Below are 24,694 nucleotides of genomic sequence, written 5' to 3' on the forward strand. Positions count from 1 at the left end.
CCCTCTGCATACTGATATTCCACCCACCTCAATATAAGTCAGTGGGCCCGAGGCCCGTGTTGTATGTAGAAAGTAGTATTAGTACTCAGTATTTAAGACATTACAGTCGCAATTTCATTTCTTATAAGTTTCAGGTTTCAGGTGATTCTGACAGTAGTGGTCTATAGATGTGTCTGGATTAGTTAGGGTTGGGGTTTGGGTTAAAACTGGTGAAAAAAATGGTTAAAAAATGTGGTCATTATCTAGTCATCATTATGTCAGTCAAAACACTGGTTCGACTGACATGAAAGTTTGGCTTAGGTATGTATGGAATATCTACTAGCATTTTATTAACAATTTGGTAACATTTTATCAAGATCAACATAATGATTGCTGCTCTGCATGTCTGCATGTATCAAAAGATGGTTGTGGTCAGTGTTGCTTGGCTGTGTGTTGTTGCTGCATGGCTAAATGTGCCGAAATGGTGTTTGTTGTTGCTGTGTTGTTGTGCTGATGTTTTGCTGTTTCCTGTTGCTCTGCATGGCTTGTGTTCTGTCTAGAGAGTTCTTGTTTTGTTGCTGTTGCTCTCTATGGCGTCTTGTTGTCTTCGTTCTGTAAATTTTGTCACTTTATAGGTTTTAAAACATCTCGCCAAAATGACTGCAATTGAAAATTAGCCAGCTGGCTAGCACATTTACAGAAATGCTGATTAATGTGTGTTGTCCTTATAAATAAACAAACAAACAAACAAACACTATCTGTCATTCATTCTTCAAGTGAGAGGTTAAAAAGGCCAGAAAGGCTGCCTGGCCAATAATACACGACTATTAGACAACAGAAATTATTGCAGACATTTTTTATTTTTTTTATTGTCGACACTGTCTATAATGTCGACTAATTGTTTCAGCTATGATTGAAAGATTCCCCTCGTCTTATCCTGCCCTCAAGTCATGTTGGAAACACTGAAATCACAAGCAGAGCGGACATGAATGAGCCAACAAAGTGGTAAATACAATCTGGAAAGTCAGAATTGAATGCCATAGGCTCTCTCTTTGTTTAAAGGGGTATCCTAGGATGCAATTCCTAATATTTCTGGTGATTTTGCTACTTGGAGATGTGAAGTAATAACAGTAAAAAAATCGGAATCATGTTATTATGCCATTTCCCCTGAGTCACCAAATATAAAACACGCCCACTTGTACAAGCGATTCAGATTTTGCTCCAGTCTACGTAGACATTGGACTGTCTGAAATCGACCAATCAGCTCTAACTAGCCTTAAAAGAACATTTTTCTGTCTTTCATTATACAATAGTTAGTCCAGTCAAGTAATTTAATTGGACAGGAAGCTTTCCATGAGTGCTGCTATACAGTATAACAACAATGAGACGTTTTACTATGTGCATCATTCCGCCTCACAGGTGTTCTAATATATCTAATATACACTGAACATAAATATAAATGCAATTTTCAAGAATGTACTTGGTTACAGTTCATATGAGAAAATCATTTGAGAGAAATTCTGGGCAAAGGAGAAATGCTCTTGTTTGGCAGAGACAAATAAAAGACAGAAGTCATAATTTGTTGTCTCACATCTTATATTTGTCAAACTGTTGTATAAAAGCAATTTCTCACTTGAGCTCCTGCTGTGATACCATAGATAAGAATGTCTTATCTGATGATGCCCCGCTCTATTTCTATGGGCAAAACAAAAAAATCGACATTTTCTGTGGTTGCTTTTTCTGTGTTCTGATAATTTATGTGAAATATATATGTTGTAAATGATTTGTCGTCTTTTCACAGTTATCAAAGACCTGCATTATCATTAAAATGTATATTTTCTGGAAGTCACAAACTGCTTACAAGCTAGCAAACTTCTGTGCAAAATTCCGTTCAAGAGAGGAGTCATGTTAGCATCTTTGACTTCAAGAAAAAAACATTTTAATGATCTTGCTGTTGTTTGACAATCGTGAAATGGTAACGTCAAATTATTTACACCATATACAATACATTTCACATAAATTATTAGAGCACATAAAAAAGCAAACCACAGAAAATGTCGATTTACATTTCTTTTCTCACATAAACTGAATAGGGTTTCACACTTTTAGGTGTGTTTCAGGTGTTCTGAGTTCTGCATTCCTCAAGTATTTTTTGAGTTTAGCGCCATATACTGTGTGTAACCATACCTGCTTGTAAAATTGAGGGCACTGATTGGACACCGATTATTAAATCTGAGGGCACAGATTTATTCATTCAAGGTTTCCACATTGATTTACTTCTACCAAATATCTTTTTTTCTTTTTCTGTGACATATTTAGCCATTATATGTTCACAGCTAATTCTTTTAAAGGAGCTTTATTTTGAAAGTTTTGACAGGAAGTCATATTTTATATTCTGTCCGACTTGACCGCGTGGCACAACGCCGAACACATTTTGGTGTAGCTATCCAGGGGTAGTCCATCTTTCCGAAGCATAGAGACTGTAACCTATCTCACTATCCTAGCAAGACTGGCTACTTCTAGCAGCATACAGATGTATTTAACTTTACATTTTTTGGCTTTAAGAGGAACTTTAGATGCGCTGTAATACTAGAGTTAATTACAAAGGGACTCAGGCGAAAGGATGTGAGGATGCGGCGCAGGATGATGCAACCTGCTCTGCTGTTGCTGCCTCCGTTCTCTCTTGTATGGAGAGAATGCAACGCCAAACTCAATGGAAAATTCTGTCAATTTAATGTTGCCTTGCTTACCGACACACAGACACATGACTTAAGACATTTTATGAATCGTTAGGAGCCATTATTAATTTCGGCACACATTCAATTCACCAAGCAGCACGTATTTCCATAAAATGTCAATTGTTATTCCCACAATCTTCTTCCACCTAACGTTGCAGCGTGACAGGCGGTAGCGAGCAGTGTGTAGAAGTTATGGTCTCATTGAAGTGAGACTGAATTTACCAGAAGATCCCAACGATTAGTAAAATGTCACAAGTCATACTCAACGATACGTGTCCATTTGTCAACAACCGGCAACATTAAATTGGCGATTTTTTGAAGGGGGGGGAATGAATTTGGGGTCACATTCTTTCCTCACAGTCCCATACAAGATAGATTGTAGCGTTGTCGGGGCTATCTCGTCACCATCTTTGTTCCTTACAAAGCAACCATTCAGTAACTTCAAGAGATAACGACGAGGAAAACAGATTGTAATGGTGTAGGACGTTCAATAAGTTTATATCAGTGAAGTAGTTATTCACCTGCTGCAGCCTCCTCTCGATGTCCCCAGCCTTGATGACTATGGGTCCTCTCACGGCGTACTCCACTGCTTTCACCTGCGGGTTTAAGGTCTCCATAGTCAGGCTTTTCTCTCGCATCTTGCCATTTTCCCTCGCCTCCACGGTGGCCTCTGCCGTGCTGAACCGTTTCAAACCATACTTCTCAATAGGCCCCTGCGTTTTGAGCCGAACAGACTGCGACAAACATGAATTCAGCGACTTAGACCGATAAAGAACGACGGGAGGCTGGTATACTAGGTGTTTAAGACGGTGCATTTTTCCTCTGGACTGGCTCGGTGGTTCATCAAGAATAAAGACCAACGATGACGATTTTCACTATTTTCTCTGTCGCACAGAACTAAATTGCTGGCTTAATATAACCCGTTAACTGCCCCCACAAGCCCTCTGCGGCTGTCAGGCAAAAACCCAACAAGCCAGCTAAAATTAAACATACTCTACTTCCGGTTACAATTTTCAAAGTAAGACTTCTTCTTCTTCTTGTCGTTTAACGGCGGTTGGCAATCAGCGTTATAGGCACATTACCGCCACCTTCTGCTTCGGAGAGACTGTTACTTTTAATCATGTTTGATTAATAAAATCCAAAATAAAACCCTCCTCCTCCTCCCCAGCAGTATAAAGACACTCACTTCCGATAGAATTTCGTTCCCGACCTTCAAAATAAACGTCCCGAAGCTTTACCGTGAAGGTATTTCTCTTGTTGATAATAAATATATAAGCAGTTAGCCTAATCACAAAACTCCACAATGAAAAATTGGCAGTCTAAGGTCTTATGATGATTTTACTTTGATTATTCTTTTTTTTTTTATCATAGTCAACAGGTAAAACAAAAAAAAGTCAGCAGGTAATGGATAAAATAGCATTTGTCTCCATTAGCTTTGATAGAGAAAAGAACAAAACAAAATACACCTCAGCACATGACACTAGTCTCTGCAACGCTGTTATTTCACAGTATCCATTTCTAAGGAAAAGCAATCTCTTTTTCAGTGCAAATGATTATACTTTAACTTCAAAACTTAACATGTCTAGCCCTCAAAATATTTTTCGAATCATACTTGACAGGTCTGACACATGCGTCAGATCAGACCAATCACTGTCTAAAGGATGGTCTAAAAAGTTAAACGTAAGCGCCGCCGCATCCGTTTCCGTTTGGGGAGACCAGGGGCAATTGTAACCTCTTGAACTATTTGGATACAATTTTTATGTAGGTAACTTGTATCCGTGTTCTACTTGTTAACAGTCATGAAATGTTTTTACCAGCAATGTTAGAGTCACAATATTGATTGAAACACTAGAAGTCAAATGTTACATCTGCCCCCATGTGCAGGGGCGATTGTAACAGCATATGGGGGCAATTGTAACAACACAGTAATACCTTCATATAAATACCAAGGTCCACAATAAACTCCCAAGAATATAGATATAGTTAAAACAATTTAATATCCATTGGACAATTAATTCCAGTTTAATTAAAACAGTATAATTAATCATATAATTACACAAATGTAAAAACAATTTCTAATTAATAAGCACAGAAACAGCATCACACAAAAAAACAGGGTTTCCCCTCATCAACATTTAGATATAGTTAAAACAATTTTATCTCCATTCAACAATTAATTCCAGTTTAATTAAAACAGTTAAATTAATTATATAATTATACAAATATAAAAACAATTTATAATTAATAAGAAACAGAAACCACATCGCACAAAAAAGGGTTTCCCCCTCATCAATGTTAAAAAGTCAGCATATGGGGGCAATTGTAAAATCCTCCCGACACTTAGCTGACTTACATTTGTGGGAAGTTGTCTCCTCCTCTGCCATCCTCTCCGCAAAGGTTCGCTTTGGTATCGCAGTGCCTGCTGGGTAACCCTCGCTTTTAAGCCAGCACTTTAATTGCCTCAATTTCGAGGGACAATCGGAGGGCTGATCAGCCACTCGCCCTCGCTTGATTTGGCTCACCTGGTAATGGGACACCATCATGGCAGCGGCTCGCAGGAAAGCGCACATTCTAGGGTTAGTGTCTAGGCAGAGTGTTTAGGGGGTGTATCGGGACAGGGGGTTTAGCTAACCTCGCTGACTCACACTCACAGTTCATGTAATCAAAGTGATGGCTACAATGCCGAGGAAAAAACTACAACAGGAAGTAGTCGTTTTGCTGGGATTTTTCAAAGTTTAAGTCTCATTTTTGCCTTAGTTTTTCCATTGGGGAAGATAGCAGAGCAGCATCGACCACCTGGGGCCTCTCACAGAGCGAGATTGGTGGATTAGCAAGATAACTTTGGGTTTAACCCTGGCAGTAACCCTTTCAGTCTCTTGAAGGTGGCTCACTTCAAGTTAACTGGGGTAAATCACCATGGTAACTTATAAAAGGATTTATAAATGCCAACTCATTAAGGGTGAAATGGGTGAAAAATTATATTAACTACTATTAAACCCCAGGGGACGAAAGACAAATGACTTGTGAGAAGTTTTGCTGCATTCCTGGTGGACCTGCCAGACACAGAACAGCTGGTCCATGCAATCTAGTTCAGTACTTGCTGATGTATTAGTCACCTTGCAGATTTATTCATAAAACGTTTTAAAACAGTAAAACATTCAAAACAAACAAGAGCTCAAATTCATGCAGCTGCCCTTAGAAGCGCTATCTACAGATATTTAAATGTGACTTACCATTTAAGGAAAAATCCACAAAAATTGACAAATGTAGCCAAACTAATACCCTAAACCAGACCTTACCCTGCACACCCATTCACAAAAAAACTGGGACCAAGTGTTTGTGAAGCTCCTTAGACTTAACAAGACTAGGTCAAAACCTAGTATATGGCTGGACCGTGTATGGGTGTGCCACGTGCCACAGCCGACCAATGGTGTAACTAACTCTGCTGCAGACTGTTAATATACAGAATAATAGTCCATACATCCATACTGATCCATACTGATCTTCCAGCACGTCCCGTCTCCTCTCTCTGCCGCTGTCCTCTCCACCGCGGCCACGGCCCGCATTGATCCTCCCGATCCAAGCCCCGGTCGCTCTGGTACCCATCGGTGCCGAAAACGCCGTTCGCCGGACACCCGGTGACGCATCAGCGTCGGGACCCCCGCCGAAATCGGCGCCCAGTTCCCAGCACTAGCTGGAACCGTTCCCCCGGGAAACTCCGGGAAGCGTCGGCAGCAAGCCCTCGGCGCACCGAAACCTTCATGCTTGTCTTTGTCTCTCTCTCCGCCGACAGAGCACAGGGCTGTCAGGTGGACTGAGCTTGCGTATATGCATCGAAATAAACGGCGATATGATATAATTGTATAGATTCTACTTTAGCTTCAGTTAGCTTCAGTTAGCTTCAGCTTACATGCATGATATTGGTCAGCCTGCTTACTGTGTGGGAGAAACGGGCTCCCGATCTCAGTGGAGAAACAAGATGGCGGAGAAAACGAAACTTAAATTTCTTGCTCTGTGATCCTATGATGTGCCACGTGCCACGGCCGACCAATGGTGTAACTTCATCACTCAGTCAGTGAGTGACAGACATTCGCATTTATAGGGCTGGCCCCGCTGTTGTGGTCCGGCCAAAAAGTTTGATGTTGGGGGTAAGCTTAGTTATCATCTTAATTTCCTCACAAGGGGCATAACAAAGATTGGCAAATTTGGTGATTTTTAAAGGGTGTACAGAGGCCTTGTGATCAAGCTGCTGTCAGAAAAAGCATATGAATGTTTGGTGACTGTTCATTAAAATCTGTCCTACCTCCCTCGTATCTGGCCTAATTTCTCTGGCATGGGACATCTCTGTGGGCAGCAAGATATCTTTCTGACAATTGAATCGCTTGCTCTCCTGTTAATGGCATATGTTCCTTTACCCAGGTGTGCACATCTGGTCTATAACCCGCATAGTGCTCCATTACAATCTTCTCCCCAATTTGCTCTTTAGTATTTTCATCAGGACATATCCATCAGTTGTACAAGCCTTTCAGTCTATTAAAACTCTCTCTTACAGTCTCACCTCCTAGAACCACTGAAACATCTGCCTGTAAATTTCCTATGTAACACTGAATTTCTTCACAATAGATGAAGTTAGTTCGTTAACCTAGATTCAGGAGCAGGGCCACACCTCAACCACACCGCTAATCACCTGCCTAGCCTACTTATAACTGGTCAATCCATCCTGCCCCGTTTGTCTCAGATCTCTCGAGAACAGACAGACCGTGCATCACTCCTAAACGCTCGATAGCATTATTAAACTCGGACAAACACGGAAATTTCGATTTAAAAAAACAGTCAACTCACCATGGATCCCGAACTGCGGATCCATCCACCCGATTCAGACGGTGATCTGTATGATCAACTGGTTATCCTCCACCAGACATGCAACAGCAACCAGACCACAGCCAAGCGTCCCAGTGGAGTCACTTGCGCTCAGTGGTTAAAGAACCACGGCCCTGTCGGCATCTCCACTCCACCAACGAGATCTCTCCGACTCCCAGCAGATGTCAGGCCTCCTCTCCTCCTTCAGCGAGGGCTGCAAAACCACGGCCGCAGCAGGCATGGCCATATGAGCCGGCTCCAACCCTCTTCTCATCGGCAGCGCCCCCCCTCACGTAGGCCTACGGTCCCCGGCTTTCCACCACGATGCACTTGCGGTGCGCCCTCATCTTCTATTCGGTCTCCATGTCCACAAACAGAGCCAGACATCAGAGACCAGGACCAGGATTTAACTCCTGCAGAATTTGCCCTTGCATTTTCACTTTCCCGTGACATTATCTGCTCAGCCTTTCCCGCACGGAGATCTGAGGTAGATGATTATCTATCTATCGTGCTTGACATGGTCTTACGTTTCGGAGGGACAGGTTTTTACAGCTACCACATTCACTTTGCTAACCAGGCAGCTGGCCGGATACAGCAATTTAACCAGGGAACATACTGGGGTGCCCTCAACTTCGAACTTTACTGCCACATCTTTGCAGCCCGCACATCCCTCTCCTGCGAGTTATGCGGAGCCCCTTCCCACCCCGCCACAGCATGCACAGTCAGTGCTCCACCACCTCGCTCACGTCCCTCTTCCTTGCGCAATGCCCCAGTTTTTAATCGTCTATCACCAGCCGCACCCCCACCTCCCATCATCCCTAGGCCCGTGGACATACATCCTTCAGTCAATGTCCCCGTGCCGAAGGGACTTGACAAACGGGGAAGGCCAATCCTCTACCAGGGAGGCAGGATGGTGTGCAACAACTTCAACCACCTGGGCTGCACTCTTTCCAACTGCCGCCTCCTGCACGTCTGCTCCTTCTGCGGCGGTGCTCATGATCCAACCACACCTGCAGACTGACTAGCACAGCACCTTGGCACACCCATTAAGGTACATGTCCTTGCCACTGCTCTACAAAACCATCCAGATAGACAGTTTGTTCACTTTCTCATCGATGGCACACATGGTTTCCATCCAGGTATAGAAGTACTTCCCGACACTTCCCACAACTGTCACAACCTTCAGTCCGCTCTCGCAGAACCTCACACTGTTGACACCCTATTGGCTCGGGAAGTCAAGGAAGGATTTATGATAGGCCCATTTGACAATCCTCATTTTCCAGTATTCCGCATCAGCCCAATAGGTGTCGCCACTTGAAAATACTCTGGAAAAAAAAGGCTGATAATAGACCTGTCTTGCCCACATGGCTCACACATTCCGAGCATCAACAGTGTCATTCCTAGTCCAGATTTCTCCATGCAATATGCAACCATTGACCACGCCATCACCCTCATCCATTTAGCAGGACGTGCATTCAAAGTCTTGCCAGTTCATCCAGACTTTTGCCGTTTTTTCGGTGTTTGCTGGAAAGGTGCATATTATTATTCTGTGCGCCTTACCTTCGGCTGCAGAAGCAGTCCTAAGATCTTCAACTCTCTTTCAGAAGCCCTGTTCTGGATCCTGACTAACAACCACAGACTCCCTTACATACTCCATCTTCTCGACGATTTTCTCGTCGTCACTCCACCAGCCTCACCTCCTCACCTCGGGCTCACTACTATCACAAAAGCTTTCTCAGAACTTGGCATCCCTCTTTCTGAAGCGAACACCTCAGGGCCTAGCACATCCATCGAGTTCTTAGGCATCACCCTGGACTCAATTTCCTTCCAGGCATCTCTGCCCTCAAAGAAAATACAGTGCATCACTCTGCTTCTGTCGAATTATCTCCTGGCAGGCAGATGCAACAAACGCCAGCTACTAGCCCTCCTTGGCCATCTCAATTATGCCATTCACATAATTCCACAAGCAAAATCCTTCCTGTCCAACCTTTTGACTAAAGCTGCAGCCGTCTCCTCTCTCCACGATAGAGTCGTTCTGGACGATGCCTGCAAAATGGAAATGCATATGTGGCAACATTTCCTGTCTTCTTGGAATGGCATTTCCTTCTTCTATGATGACTTCATCACCCAGCCCGAGGACATCCAACATCCTACATGGACGCAGCTCCCTCCATAGGTTTCGGTGGCTACTATAGAGTGAGATGGTTCACTTCTGCTTGGCCCTCAGAGTTCAAATCTCTCGCCTCCGAGTCCCGCTCTCCTTCATCTGCGCTTCACGAGCTATACACCATCGTCATAGCTGCCATTCTTTGGGGGCATGAATGGTCTAGGAAGTCCATACTCATCCACTCCGATAACACAGCAGTAGAGAGATCGTAGAGATCTCGTTCTCCAGCCATCATGCAGTTCCTGCGCAGACTCACGTTAATCTCGGCTCAACCCCAGTTCATCCTCCGGGCAACCCACATTCCTGGTTACCACAACAGCATCGCTGATTCATTGTCTCGCTTCTCATTCCAGAAATTCAGACACTTGGCCCCAGAATCGGATTTTCATCCCATACCAATCCCACCATGTTCAGCCACAACATTTAACTAGCTCCACAGCTGGGAAACCTCTCTAATGTTTCACAAGAAGCTATCCTTAACAGCCTCACCCCAAGCACTTTCTCAGCCTACCTAACTGGCTGGAATTGTTTCAAGGCATACCACGCCATCTACCAGCTGTCCTTACCCTCTCTGGACGTCATGTCTATCTGCAATTTTATCACCCATGCTCATTCTGTCCAAAAAATCCGGTTCTCCACCATCCAGACCTACTTAGCAGGAATCAACTTCTTCAAACTAGTCACTGGCCTCCACTGTCCTTCTACCTCCCATTCCCATGTTACTATGTTAATCAAAGGCTTGCGTAAACAGGAACCTGCTCTCCCGGCTAGACGCTTGCCACTCACTTCTGACCTTCTCAGCCTCTGCATCTGTTCTCTACGTTCAGGCTACATATCCCCTATGGTTGACTTAACCCTAGAATCCATGTTCCTGCTGGCCTTTTTCGGCTTCCTGAGGTGCTCCGAATTTGCCCCAACTTCATCTGCCTATAATCCTTCTCGTCATCCCAGTCTATCTGACATAACCATCCACACTTCCGATGCTCTCATATTCACGCTCCGAAGGAGTAAAACAGATCAGCTGGGAATTTCTTTCCCTATCTACATTTTCCGCCCCGACTCCTATCTCAGCCCATACGAGCCGCTGACCAAATACATCAGCTCTAGGTATGCCGCCGAGGCATCACCTCAACACCCACTCTTTCTCACCGAAACAGGAAAAATGGGCACTCGATTCTTTTTTGGCAATTTTTGTCACTGTATTAAATCTTTTTCTGTAAAAAAAATCAAATTGATGTAAATTTTCTTTTTCTTTTCGCCATTGCTAGTTCTTATGTTGCTGTATACCTGGGGAAAAAAATTGAATTTTTTCATCAACGTTAAATATTTTTTGCCTTGTTAAACCGTTTTCACATTAAGCCTTTTAGAATGTCCCTCATGACTGCAAGATGCAATGTTTCCCTAACACTAACACACCTATCTTCTGCTGCCCTACAAACTTTAATGGTAGGTAACATTATTATCTTGTGGTATTTAAGTAACGTTAATGAAATTAGGTCATTTAACCTGTGGCAGTGCCTCAGTGCATATAATTGAACAAGCGCCGTGGGTCTGTACTGTGTGCTTGTTTAATCATGTTTAGGAAATAAACCATATAGGCCTACAAAGCGAGACATCTGTGTCATTAAAGTTTACTGGGGGCCTGAGCTTCATCTGATGAATCATAATCATAATGCAGCTGGACAGAATGCAACAGAGTTCATAGAATTTATAATGTCAGTGTCATAAAGGCAGCCATTGACCTGAACACAGACACAGGGTGCATTCCATTTGGTAACGATTTCTCCTCGTCTCCTCGCCTCGCGTCTCTTCCTCGACTCCTCGGTCAAAGGTCACGGAGGAAACGAGGAGAAGATGCGAGGAGGCGAGTGAACCTGGCTTGTCAATTGGAACGTCTTCACTCCGCCATATTGAACTGACGTGTGAAGCGCTGCGTTGAGGCTCTTCCCGCTCAGGATGACAGCTGTCTAAATTATTCTAAGGCTCATGTTTTATCCACATAAAAACGTTTAACAAAGTTCAGATTAATGTTTAATTCATCTAAATTATGCCAGCAGCCTATAGTGAGCCTTGTCTACCTCAAAAAAGGTAGAACAAAAAATCCCTAATGCCTAAAAAGCGTTTCTGTTTCTGTTTTTATTCAGTTTTTTTGTGTTATTCTGTCTGCTGTATGCTACATTTTAATTTTGTGAAGCACTTTGTAGCACTGATAAGAAAGGTGCGATACAAATTGTCCAACTTTTATCCTTTATGCGACTTGGATTAGACAACGATCATGTGGCTGTTTGACACTTACTGGCAATGAACCAAAGTGCTTTCTTTTTATTCCTAAATAAATAAATACAATTCCCAAATAACCATAGATCTAGCTGTAAGAGCAAAATGTGCGATTTAAAACAAGGAAATGCTGTTAATGTTTAGTAAGAATTTATTCTCCAGAAGAGAAATTCCATGGCAACACACACAAACATAATTCATAAGCATGATAAGAATGAGAGACACATCAAACAAACGCAGCAAACCAGCTGGTGATCCAGAGAAGACACAGAAGTGATTCCAGCAAAAGACAAACATGCGGCCTTTATGATGAAAATATGTGCTGTCATGGCAACGGTCATTACGCACCGTGACCAAGGTTATGAATATGGTGAGAATGGAAACAGAGGAAGGCTACGCCTAAAAGGCAGAGAATTATTTTTTTTTAATTTTTTTACATTAAAAAAATAAAATAAAACTGTCTCTAATATAGTTGAAAATCGCTCCGTCTGCTGCTCAGCCCGTGCGTCCTCGGTCACTTCCCGGAGAAACCCCAGCAGCTCCCTCTCCTCTTCACCTCTCGGCTGCCGGGGGACCCGAGGAAGCCGCGGAGGTCACACATGGGAGCGGGCAGCAGCATCTGATGGCCCCGGTTGCTCGTCAGGGGGACTGGGATCGGGGCTGGATGGGGAGCGCACAGCGGCTGACTCCGGCTGCTGGTCCACATGAGTCTGTTAAAGCGGGAGGGAGCGCCGACGGCCTCCCGCCGGTAGCCTCATGCATGAGGGAGAACCGGGGCCAGCTGCAGCCGTTTGCTCCCCATCCTCAGACCCAGAGCCCGTTGCTGGTGACTTGAGGTCCTATTAGAAAGAGACGCGCATGGTAAAAGAGACGCATGTGTGCATTTATAGGCTATTTCTATATGTCCTAATGAACGGATTTCATTTAGGCTTATTAGACCATGGAATGTCATTCATATTAATGATAAATCCTATAAAATAACTCCATAGCCTATAAAATTCACGTTACTTGCCCCCCACTCACCCCACTATGCGCTGGAGGATCAGCTGGCGCGTCTCCTCTGTCCCTATAATCACATTCAAGCCTTAAGATCATTTCCTGATGCCTATTTGGGAAAAGTTTGACATCCTACAACTACAGCAGATCTGTCAGTATATGAACATTTAAGTATACCCCTTCATTAACAAATGTTAGGCTAACATTTAAAACCTCTGCTATTTCTGTTTGAAAAATATATAACAAGTTGGTGCTACTTACTTACCTTGCGAGGCAGCTGGATTCGCGGAATCATCTGGCAAGTCAGGTTAGCTACTTACACCTGTGGATTTTTTTTCTGCCAATGTCCGCACGTTTTCTGATGGTATGGAGGCGGGCTTATATCCGCACGTGCCAATAGTTAATTGACTTCACTCATTATTTCCGCATCGAGGATACACCTGAGTATCCTCCGACCACGCCTTATTGGAGGACGGAGGCGAGGAGACTTGAAGGATCCTTCATGTGTCTTTTAACCAATTGGAACATCCTTAATGATGGCGGCTCATTTTTGGATGCCGGGTCAGCGAGGAGACGAGGTCGCGAGGACGGAGGAGGAGACACAATACAATGCACCCGAGGAGACATGAAGGATCCTTCATGCGTTTTTTGACCAATTGGAACGTCCTTCATGATGGCGGCTCATTTTTGGATGCCGAGTCAGCGAGGAGACGAGGCCGCGAGGACGGAGGAGAGGACGCATTTTGGCCAAATGGAATGCACCCACAGACTCACAGCTGTCATCTCTGATCGGTGTTCACCTGCAAATTGAGACAGAAAACAAAGCATTCATTTGGAGAAACATCAGCAATATCTACTGTTTAGAAAGGAAAACATGGAGAGTGATTTCCATCTTGGTAAGCCACACACAGTATATATTTAATTTTATTATTTAACATTAAAAGATTACTAGAGGATTTTGCTGAAGAGGTAAACAAGAGACGTCCCAGGATAGACTTGACTAATAGACTAATTGTTTGTGTTGAAGGAGTTACATTTGTGTCCAGTTCTTCCTAAGTTGTATTTACATTGTAAATTCAGTTAGATTGGCTGTTGAAACAAAACTATGATGAAAGGCATAAGATGAAGCTATGATGAAGCATGAGCATAGTATGCATACTATGCTAAAGCATAGACACCATGTTGAAATCATGTCTTGTGTTCAGTGGGTTCTGACTGAAGGGGATCCATACGTGGTGTACAAGGAATTCACAATGAATGCAATAGCCGTCTTTGACTACCCAGTGTATGTTCCGTCTGATGTGCGATTCCTATACTTACTTCTAAAATGTTTTATTTTCTTCATGGCACTGAATATTCCATATTGTGGACTTCATAGCAGCAGGGGACACTGAAATCGTGCCAGTGCCATGGGTGCGGGAGTGTCCTACTCCCTTTAAAGATCGGGTGTGATGTGACTGTGCTGCTAAGAGAACAGACCCTCCTGAGGATTCTTCAGGCAATACATTTGATGTCAGGATCCGAGCAACTAAAACTATGAGTCATATAAAATGAGCAGAAGATCAACATTTGCATTGCATTTGCATTTTAACTTCATTTATAGAACAAGTAGCAGCATATACAGCTAACAGCAGCCCAAGATATTCGCAGACTTTATCCAGTGGTGGGCTAAGATATCACTCTTAGTTAACATAGCCAATATTCATATAATTATGGGTATTAAAATATATCAGTTTCACCTTTGTCATGGTTTTTGAGTAAAAGCAAAACATCTAGAACCTCAAAGAAGCTCAACAACTCATCCTCCCCTCTGATACCTCTCCCCCTTTTAATTTAACCTGTTAACTGTCAGGACATAATGATAATTGATACAATGCCTTCTTACAGACATGTATGGTGAGACTCAGATGCTGCTCCTTAAAGCACTGGATACCTCAGACCTGCAAACTGAGCAAGAGGATGACTGTACTGAATATTTAAAACGAAAATGAGCATAACATTACCTGCTCCAAGTTAGAAAGATGAAATCCAAGGTGTCCATTGTAATGGCATGTCAACAAAATCATGTAACCAAATTTTGTTCACATTATCAAATGGAGTAGACAAAGACTTGAGTCAAAGCAATTCCTACACTGTGCATTACGAAGCAGAAAGCTGTCCTAGTTCAACCATATTGTATGGAGAGATTTTGAAGGATTTCACTATTTTTGCTTTTAGCAATGACAGCAAGGGGCATTTCTCCACCCTCTGACACAACAGCAGCATCTGTTCAGTTTATATTGTAATACAGTAGTGAGGTCATCACACCACAGCTTGACAGTGTGAGCCCAGAGCCATAAAGCATCCCAGAAACGGTCCGTCCTCCAACATCACTTATCAGCAAACAATTTACCAATCTGATGAGGTCGGTTGTCAACACACTTAGCTTATAATGTCTAATTGTAAGCGTTAGACGAAGGTCTGCAACATTTTTTTTTAATCGGACTTTATCTTCAGGGTTAAATGTTGGCTCTTTGTGAGACTTGATTCATATTGTATCTGTATTTTGCAGCAACTCTACGTCACATCCTGACATCGATGGAGACTATTTAACAACAGCAGTAGCTTATTTGCTGCAGTTGGAGAGGATCCAGTCATACATGTGCATGTCCTCAAGTCAGGGACAGGTTGGGGTTTCAAAACTCTACCAAGAAGCCCTCCCCATGACACTAAAATTGTCAGTCACATAATGTCTGTCACATAAACACAAGGCCTTATCTCTCTCTCTCTCTCTCTCTCTCTCTCTCTCTCTCTCTCTCTCTCTCTCTCTCTCTCTCACACATTAAGGATGGTGTTTATTCATATTGTATTTTGATTGTATTTTGGCAAATCTGTGTTTTTAAAATAAGACTGGGCTATGTGTTGCCCATGAGCTCTTCAAGTGTAACTTGTGAATATTGGGTTGAGAAATACATAAAAACTTCAATTTTTATGTCCAATTGTTAAAAAAAAACAAAAAAAACTCTCCAATTGTAACTAAATGCAACCAAGATGTACCTTTTTCTGCTATTTAGAATACCATAATTTCTTGCTGTATGTTAACAATTAAATTATTCTTTTGATTCTTTTGGAAAGGGTTGCTTGCTGGGGAATTGTGGCTGACACCCAAATATATGCCCTGAGCTCACCCTCCTGAAAATGCCCAGGTTGCTAGCTGACACTCCCTGTTGTATAATGGCCATTATGTAAAGTATTTATGTAAATTACTTTATTATTCGTTGTCTTTTCAGATCATTTACTTTGGTCTGGCTGTTTGGTCTTGGCAGTCTGGATGTTATCACAATTGTGCTTTTATTCTCAACATGGGGTCCGGGGACCACCAGGGGTCCTTGAGGGGTTCCAGGGGGTCCCCAGTAAATTGATGAATTGTTAAACTTCAGCATTCAATTCATTTACAAGAAGTAACACAATTATGTCGAAGAATGTAGAAGAATGGCTGTTTTGATCATAGTTTCTACAGATAATCACTAATACAGATAGTCATTGGATTCTGGACAAATCATATCTAACAATAAAAATAATCTCAGATTTGGGTCTGAGCGACAAAATTTCATCAAATGGGGGTCCGTGGCCCTAATGTGGACTAAATTAGGGTCCTTCATATGAAAAAGGTTGAGAATCACTGAGGTAGACAAAGGCTATAGCTCTAGAGGAGATGATGGGGCTCATATTCTCATTAAAAATATGTAAATATAAATGTAAATGACATACAAATGAAATGTTTATATTTGTCTATGGAGGAGGACTGGTCCTACTCTGCTTTGCATCGCTGCGTGGATTTTACTAATGAAGATAAGGAAGATTTAAGATGAGGTGTGTGTGTGTGTGTGCGCATGTGTGTATTTGTGGGGGGGTGGTTGGATATCTCTGAACTCGAGCCATGTCCAGGTGAGTGAATCTGTGAGTGACTGTTGGGGTGGGTGTGTCCAGGTTTGTTTTGCACACTGCTCTGTTTGGTCTTGACCATGAAGTCTATGAGAGCTCTGATGTGGAGGGAACCTGGTGTCCAAGGTCCTGTTGGGTCCTACAGAGTGGGCAGTCAAAACATCTGACAGCTCTGTCTTGGACTAAGGAGCGTCTCTTCTCCGTTCACTGAGCTCCCTCCCTTGGTGCCATCATCTGGTGAGTGTTGTCGTAGAAACCAGGCTTGGATGTTGGGGTTGAGCAAAGCACTAGCACTGCCAGGCTTAGGTATTCAATTCCCTGTGTAGCTCCATGGACAGAGCAAGGATCTAGCATTGCCAGTGTTGGGAGTTCAGTTCCCACTGGAGCCAACCATACTAAATATGTATGTTACAATAAATGTGGGAAAATGGTAAATTTAAATATTTCATAATCTGGTAAATGAGTACAGTTGTTGGTTAGTATGAGTGGAAAACAATAGTCCTGTCACTATGTTTTGTTATGGTACAATGTGCCACATGGCCAAATTACCTCTTCTGATTGCTTCAGTATGAGATCTGTGAGGTGCGGGAGATTAATTCATGTAACTCTACAACGTCGGAAGATTGGCAAATCAGTGCAGCCAGACCTCATATTACATTTGGAGTAATGAGTGCATTTTTTTTTTTGGCCAATTTTGCTAGGCAGTTAAAATATTGCTGTGTTGACAACCTATGCATTCAATATAGATGTAGTTTGGCCGGGAAACTGATCTTATAATTTAGTCCAACAGTAGACACACTAGCCTACACAACTCATTTCCATCCATGTGTAAAACGATGTGGGTGTGCCTCTCAATTAGGTCTGTGATTTCAAAGAATCTAGCAGAACATAAACCCATAAGAGCAATAACCTGTTTATACTTTTTGGTTGATATCCCACTCTGATTAAATTTATCAAAAGACCCTCAGGTGCAGAACTGTAGCATTGGACATTGGTAATCGTTGTATACACACATTGTTCTGTAACGTGTTTTGCATGAAATCCTCCACTAAATGGTTTTGTTAGAGGAAAGGGTGGACAGGAATAATTTAAATTAATATTTACTTTAAAAAAAAATGGGGATTTTAATTTCCACCTGCCACAATCTGATAACTTGCCTCTGAAAGACAAACAACTCAGTACAGTTTATCTTTCATTTCTACACTGTAAAAACGAACACGTTGGCTCAACTTAAAAAAATAAGTAACCTGGCTGCCTTAAAATCTTGAGTTAAGAGAGCTAAGGATGTCTAGTTCTTTCCACTTCCATGTAAGTTCCTACCACTCACAACAATAAGTTAAAGTGACTAATCTGAAACTGATAAACAGTTAGATCAACTTGATATTTAAAGTTCAATCAATAACATTTTTAGTACTACTAACAAGGAAATTCAAGTTGTAGGAACTAAATGCCTAGTTGAGGTGACATTACATTATGAGTCAAACCAACAAACATGTATTTCTATCTTCTGTTGCACAAACAAGGAAACATAAGTTATTTCAACTAAGCACCTTAGTTGAATCAACATAATATTTTAAGGCAGCCAGGTTACTTTTTCAGTAAAAGTTGGCCTCACTGGCAATCTTAAGTTTGATCAATACCTTGAATAGCATTATTTGCCAAGTCAACTAAATCACTTATTTTCTAACAGGACTGAGTGGAATGCATTCATAAACAAGAAATCACTTTAAAGAAAAATATATACTATTTATTTTGACCTCAACAACTCAAGTTCATACACAAATGTTTTTTTTTTTTTCAAAATCAGAGTTCAGGTATTATAAGATTCTTAACAACATGCTGAAAAATGCCAAATCTTACAATATTTTTTCAAATTGAGAATCCTCTCCTCCAGGATCACAGCAACGTCAACGACGTCCTTGGCGAGCAGGTCTTGTTCACCTCCAGGCTCTTTAGTGATGAAGAGTAGGCCAACATCCACTCCCTTCACAGCTTCCTCCTCCAAATCAGTGGCCTAAAGATCATTATGTATTAAATTATTGTGTGTGTACCATATTCCAAACTTCATCATGTATAGACTCTGGCACAACCAGGACAGCATTATGATATATCCTCAAATTAACACCAAATGACTACTCCGAACTTCATCCATGACTCCCCCGAAGGAGAGCAATATGATACATTTTTATATTAACACAGAGACTCGAGTTAAAACCCTTTAACGAGCAGAGAAAACACATGTCCCTTTTTCATGAGAAAATAAATAAATAGTTGTAAGACACAGAGTCTATATGTCTTTTTTATCACTGTCCCTCATTGTATTGTGTAATGGCCGTTACATCCATTGGGTGACAGTGCAAAAAAAAAAAATCCACCACAAGACTGTAAAAAAACATAAGTCGACTGGTGCTGCTCCATGGTCTAAAACATCCCTCATCTTAACATGGAGTGGGAATGAATGAATGACTGACTGAATTTGTAGGTAAATAAAACATTTTCAATTTCTAGACAGTTGATCACATGTACCATCAAGTTATAGGTAAATGTCATGTAGATGTCATGTAAAAGCATGTTTGCTGTAAAGCTGCCTGATTAGGGTATAAAAGCTAGCACTGTAACTATATAAACAATGGCTGTAACGCACCTCACAGACTTTGATGAAGTTGGAGGGATCCTTTCTCAGGTAGTGAGGCAGTCCAAGCAACACTGCAGCTCTGCTCTTCTGGTTGGAAGTCTATAACACAGAAGAACAGTAAAGGAAGACGCACTGTGTCCCAACTGTAGCAATCAAGATCTGAAGATGGAATGTAGGCATGCTTGTATAGGTTATTTTTGACAGGATAAGTAACAATAAGGTAAATAGCAAAATACACAGGAGAAAAACACCTCAAACAAACTAAAGTCTGTCTGTCACTGCTCTAGCCGCGCTGTAAACACAGCTGGTGGACCTAAGCATCCGCAACCAGAATGTGATTTGAGCACCACCGATTGAGATCGCACATGCAACTGAGCCAGTAGACATTTGTTAGTTTCTGATAATCACAAGATTATCACTATTGCCCCACTATTACAAGTGATGTCACAACTTCAATCTTTCTTCAGTGGTGAGAAAGAATTTGATTAAGATCAGACTATCCTTACTTGAACATCAAGGGACTGAAGCAGACTGTGAAGCTTGAAGCTTGGTACTGCTACTGGCTCACACTCTGTACAACTCCAGCAGTTTTGGAAAATACTTGTCAAGTCCATCTAAGAAAGACTGGTGGAGATCAACAGAAACCAGAACTCTGCAGCAATCTGCAAAGAGAACAAGAAACTTCATCCAACAGGGGACAGGACAGGCTGCTCCAGACCACTCAATATGACCTCCAGCCCTGTAAAGAAAACAAGTCAATGTCAGATTGATATCTCCATATCTTGTGTAATTTCAGTCAAATCCACAATGTCATCCACAGCAAATACAGAATTACTGTTAATAAACCAAATTCAGCCTTTTAACAAATAAACCATCACTGACTAATATCATGCAGGGATAGACAATAAGTGAGAGCATTTTATCTTAATATCAGCATAGATTAATTTAAACATCAATGCACTGACAAAGAGTGAAGCTTTGTAATGCAGCAGTAAACACATTGTTTTATATTATATCCATGTTAAGCTATCTGTTGATAAGCTTGCTAGATAAACAGTGGCTCTGTCCCAAATGGAAGAAAACATATTTTTGGTAGCATTTCTTGGTAGGAAGTGAAACTTTTCAAGTTTTAGGTTGTCTCAAATGTATAGGATCCATAGAAAGCATCCTTTCAAGGGACCTAATTTTAGCCAGTTTTGAGGGAAGCATGCCATGGTTCCTTTAGCAACTCTGATGTCCCATAAAATATTGCGACACTGGGGGAAGAATTCATATTCTTCACTGTAGTGCAGTCAGTTGTTTCTAGAATATGAATAAAATCGCTTAGCTTAGCTTCGCCATACAAAGGTACAAGCTAGCTAACGTTAGCACTACTGTCTGCAACCATGCAATTCACTGCGGTTTAGATTGTAGACTTATTAAATTAATGAATATCTGATTTACATACACAAACGCCCTGGCTGAATTTTGATAGTTAATATATACAGGGAGCTAACCAGGGTATTATTTTATGGATTTGAAGGCTCGCAGCGAATGTTTTCCTCGTTGCCCCGGACTGGCTGCTGCTCGGCAACTTGTTACCGGTCGGTAAGTCGGTCATCAACGTTTTCCTCATTGCCCCGGACTGGTTAACGTTCCCCAGCTGGTTACCGGTCGGTAACAAATCAGTAACTTAATCAGTCAGGGGCAAGGAGGAAAATGTTCTGAACACAAATCAATGAGGAAAGAATTCTGTAGTTAGCTAGCTAGCTATAAATAATATGAGGATTTGGCAACAATTTTAACATTAGGTAGGATGGCATTGCACGTTGTAACTTACAAAAATATTTACCTGAAATTATTTGCTCTGTCTTGACTTGCTGTCTTGCTGTCCTCTCAAACTGCAATGGTCCTTTTTTCTGGATGATGCATGTGGAGCACGAGGGTATGTCCGTGTGGGCGTGTGCAGGTTGTCCAAGGCAGTTTTGCAGGGGCTACTACTCACACTTAATTGAGTCAACTCAGCAATTTAAGTTACCTGGACAGTTCTGATTTGACTGATGAGTTGACCACATTAAAACTTTAAATTTCAAGTAGGCCCAATGTTTTAGTCATTTTTAGTTGAACTGACTAAGGAAAAACAATTGAGGTAACTAAAAGCCCAAATTCGTTTTTACAGTGCATGGGGATGGGGTAGGTCAGGATTAAGGAGCGACCAAAGGTGCAGGTGTATGCTTTCTGTTACTTTTCTGTATCTTGTACTGTCTTAGTTATAATTGCATTGCTTTAGTGCGACTAAAAGGTTAAGTTATGAATTTGTTATGGGTTTTATTTACTTACCTGTCTATCATTGCCCTGGTATACCTATATGTCTTGTGGAAAGTAAAAAAAAAAAAAAAAAGTTGTACGAACCCTGAATGGAACTCTTTGGTTTCCTGAGGGGCCCATAGCACCCCCTAGTGGCATAATCTGGCCATGAGGACTCTTTTAACTTCAAGTACTTTCTTCAAGTGATAAACTTCCTGCTTTCTTACAATGCAGATGCTTTACAGCTTGCTCTCGCCTCTGTTTGCATTTTTCTGCTGATATTCTTGCTTTTCTTCTGTGAGAAACTACGTGCAGCGGCTCTTGGATACTTATAAATCACTGGGACTGTAATTCTTTGTAGATATAGTAGGCTATTGCCATATTTCAACATTTTTATGACCTCCTCAGTACTACGTGAGCGTGGCCTACCAACAGCACAAGCCTGTACTGCAGTGACTGGATACGAGGTACTTAGCTAAAGCTAATTAGCAGCAAGATGCCCCCCTTCTCCATGGGCAACTACCACAAACTTCTACAGAAGATTGCAGTGCTGGAAACCAAAATTCACTGGTTAGAAGTGAATGTGGAAGTAAATGGACTATGTGGGAATGACACCACTTTACCATGGACTCAGAACAGTGGACAAGAGCATGCTAACACACGGCTAATTAGCGCCAACAAGACTACCAAGAAACAGGAGGGCTGTGTACCGGGTAATAAATCTACAAGTGGTAGTCCTCCCTGGAACTCTCTCAGCGCAAAGCCTAAGAGTAGATCACTTCCCTGGGAAATGGGAGGACGAGTAACAGGCAGAGCCCAGCGCCCCGAGATTTGTGATGCGACTGGCTGGCCTGCATTATCATCCAGGCAGAATGCCTCTTCAACCCCTGTACTTAGCAGGACACAGCAGTGGACAGCTGCGAAAGGGAGAACTAGCAACAAGCCTCTCCAACAACCATGTGTGCAACTGGAGAACAGATTTGCTCCACTGCTGCAGGACCCTGGATCTCCGTCTGATGACCTGGATAACCTCTCATCTTCACACAGCAGGGTAAGGACAGAGTAAATCAGAGAGTAAAAGGCTACAGGGAAAGCTAACAACTGGGCCTTAAACTCTGATTGTGGGTGACTTTGCTGTGAAGGATATGAAAGGCATGCACAGTAAAAACACCAAAATACTCTGCTTTCCCAAGGATATGGTCTCTGACATGACAGAAAGAATCCTGCATATTATGGCTGCACATCCAACTGTGAAAACCATCATAGTGCACATAGGGACTAATGATGTTGTAAAACAACAGTCTGAATTGCTGAAACAAGACTTTATTGATAGGTTGAACACAGTCAGAGCTCTGAATGCTGAGGTGTTTATCAGTGGCCCTCTACCGCCAGTCAGAAGAGGAGCTGAGAGATTCAGCAGATTGTTGGCACTGAACACATGGCTTTCAACTGCATACTGTCCATTCAGTGCATTTTATTGACAATTTCAACTTTTTCTGGGACCGCAGACATCTTTTTAAGGCAGATGGACTTTGCCTTAACAGGTCAGGAGTAAAATTGTTCACATCTAACCTATTTTACTTCCTGCGTCACCCATCTGTTCCCTCTGCCAAGGACAACAGACAATAGGAATCAAAACAGGAGGAAGAGATAACACAGCGATAACACACCGAGAGGTCGTCTATCTCCCCAGAGAGGTCGTCTATCTCCCCAGCCTGATAAAAGCACAGCATGTCCAGTTGTTTGTGTACACAATGCAGCAAGCTCTAACTGATATCTGCTGGGTCCAGGCTGCAAGGATAATGGCACTCATGATTCTTCCCAGGTTAAGCCGGGGCCCTGTGTGCCAATAGCTTCCTCAATTTCTGTCTTGATAGGTAATAGAAAAAGAATGGTGAATCTGCGAAGAAACAGGAAGCACTCAACCGATTCTGCAAACTTATCAAATTTAGCATCCATTCCTCGTCAGCCACAGCCTGTCCCAAAAGATTGGGCAGGTAATGCTTTTAACACAATGAATCTAGCTTTATTAAACGTCAGGTCTTTGGCAGGAAAAACATTTTTAATCAATGATTTTATCATCAAGCACAATCTTGATTTTATGTTTTTAACTGAAACTTGGTTAGACCAAGATAACAGTGCAGCTGTTCTTATCGAGTCAACCCCTCCCAACTTCAGTTTTAAGAGTGAAGCTAGAGTGCATAAGAAAGGAGGTGGAGTTGCCATTTTGTTTAATGATTCCCTCCAATGCAAGCAGATATCTTATGGAAATTTTGCTTCTTTTGAATATGTGGCTCTTCAGTTGAATTCCTCTCCTCGAGCTATGTTCCTAAATATCTACAGGCCACCTAAATACTGTGCAACCTTTTTTGATGACTTTACTGAACTGCTGTCTATAATCTGTATTGACTTTGACTGTGTAGTTATCGTTGGTGATTTTAACATCCATGTTGACAACCCCCAGGACAAAGGGACTAAAGAACTGTGTTGTGTTCTTGATAACTATGGACTGACTCAGCATATGACGGAGCCCACACACAACAAGGGGCACACTCTGGACTTCATTATCTGAACATTTCCAAGGTTGTGGTGACTGATGTTGCTCTCTCTAATGATTTCTGTGTTTTCTTTGAGAGTACTCCATGCACACAAATGTTCAAACAGAGGCAATTGCAAAACGGTATATCACTGAAAACACCAGTGAATTATTTATTCAGGCTTTCTCTTCCACACCCGCCCTCTCTTGGGTCTCAGTCAATGAGCTTGTAGATAATTTCAATTCTAAAATTACAAATGTTATTGATACCATTGCACCCACTAAGGTGAAGGTTG

The 24,694-nt window shown here is 42.0% G+C and overlaps 1 protein-coding gene across 2 annotated transcripts in view; it reads right to left on the reverse strand.

Moving 5' to 3' along the window:
- The window catches only part of gpt2 (glutamic pyruvate transaminase (alanine aminotransferase) 2), a 44,294-nt gene extending 34,625 nt beyond the window's left edge, over nt 1-9,669 (reverse strand). Inside the window, exons 1-2 of one of the 2 annotated variants that reach the window (XM_071546288.1) lie at nt 9,653-9,669; nt 3,239-3,341 (exon numbers count right to left, since the gene is read on the reverse strand). In XM_071546288.1, the coding sequence (XP_071402389.1) occupies nt 3,239-3,334 (96 nt within the window). In that variant the 5' untranslated portion in view covers nt 3,335-3,341; nt 9,653-9,669. Of the gene's footprint in view, nt 1-3,238; nt 3,675-9,652 lie in introns of those variants that run through there. The other variant, XM_071546287.1, reaches the window with a different exon arrangement.
- Between the last annotated feature and the right edge of the window lie 15,025 nt (nt 9,670-24,694).

Source organism: Centroberyx affinis, unplaced genomic scaffold (assembly GCF_046629955.1).
Source record: "Centroberyx affinis isolate AG114_WGS23_722 - 3 ecotype Tasmania unplaced genomic scaffold, CSIRO-AGI_Caff_v1 ptg005196l_1, whole genome shotgun sequence".
NCBI lineage: Eukaryota > Metazoa > Chordata > Actinopteri > Beryciformes > Berycidae > Centroberyx > Centroberyx affinis.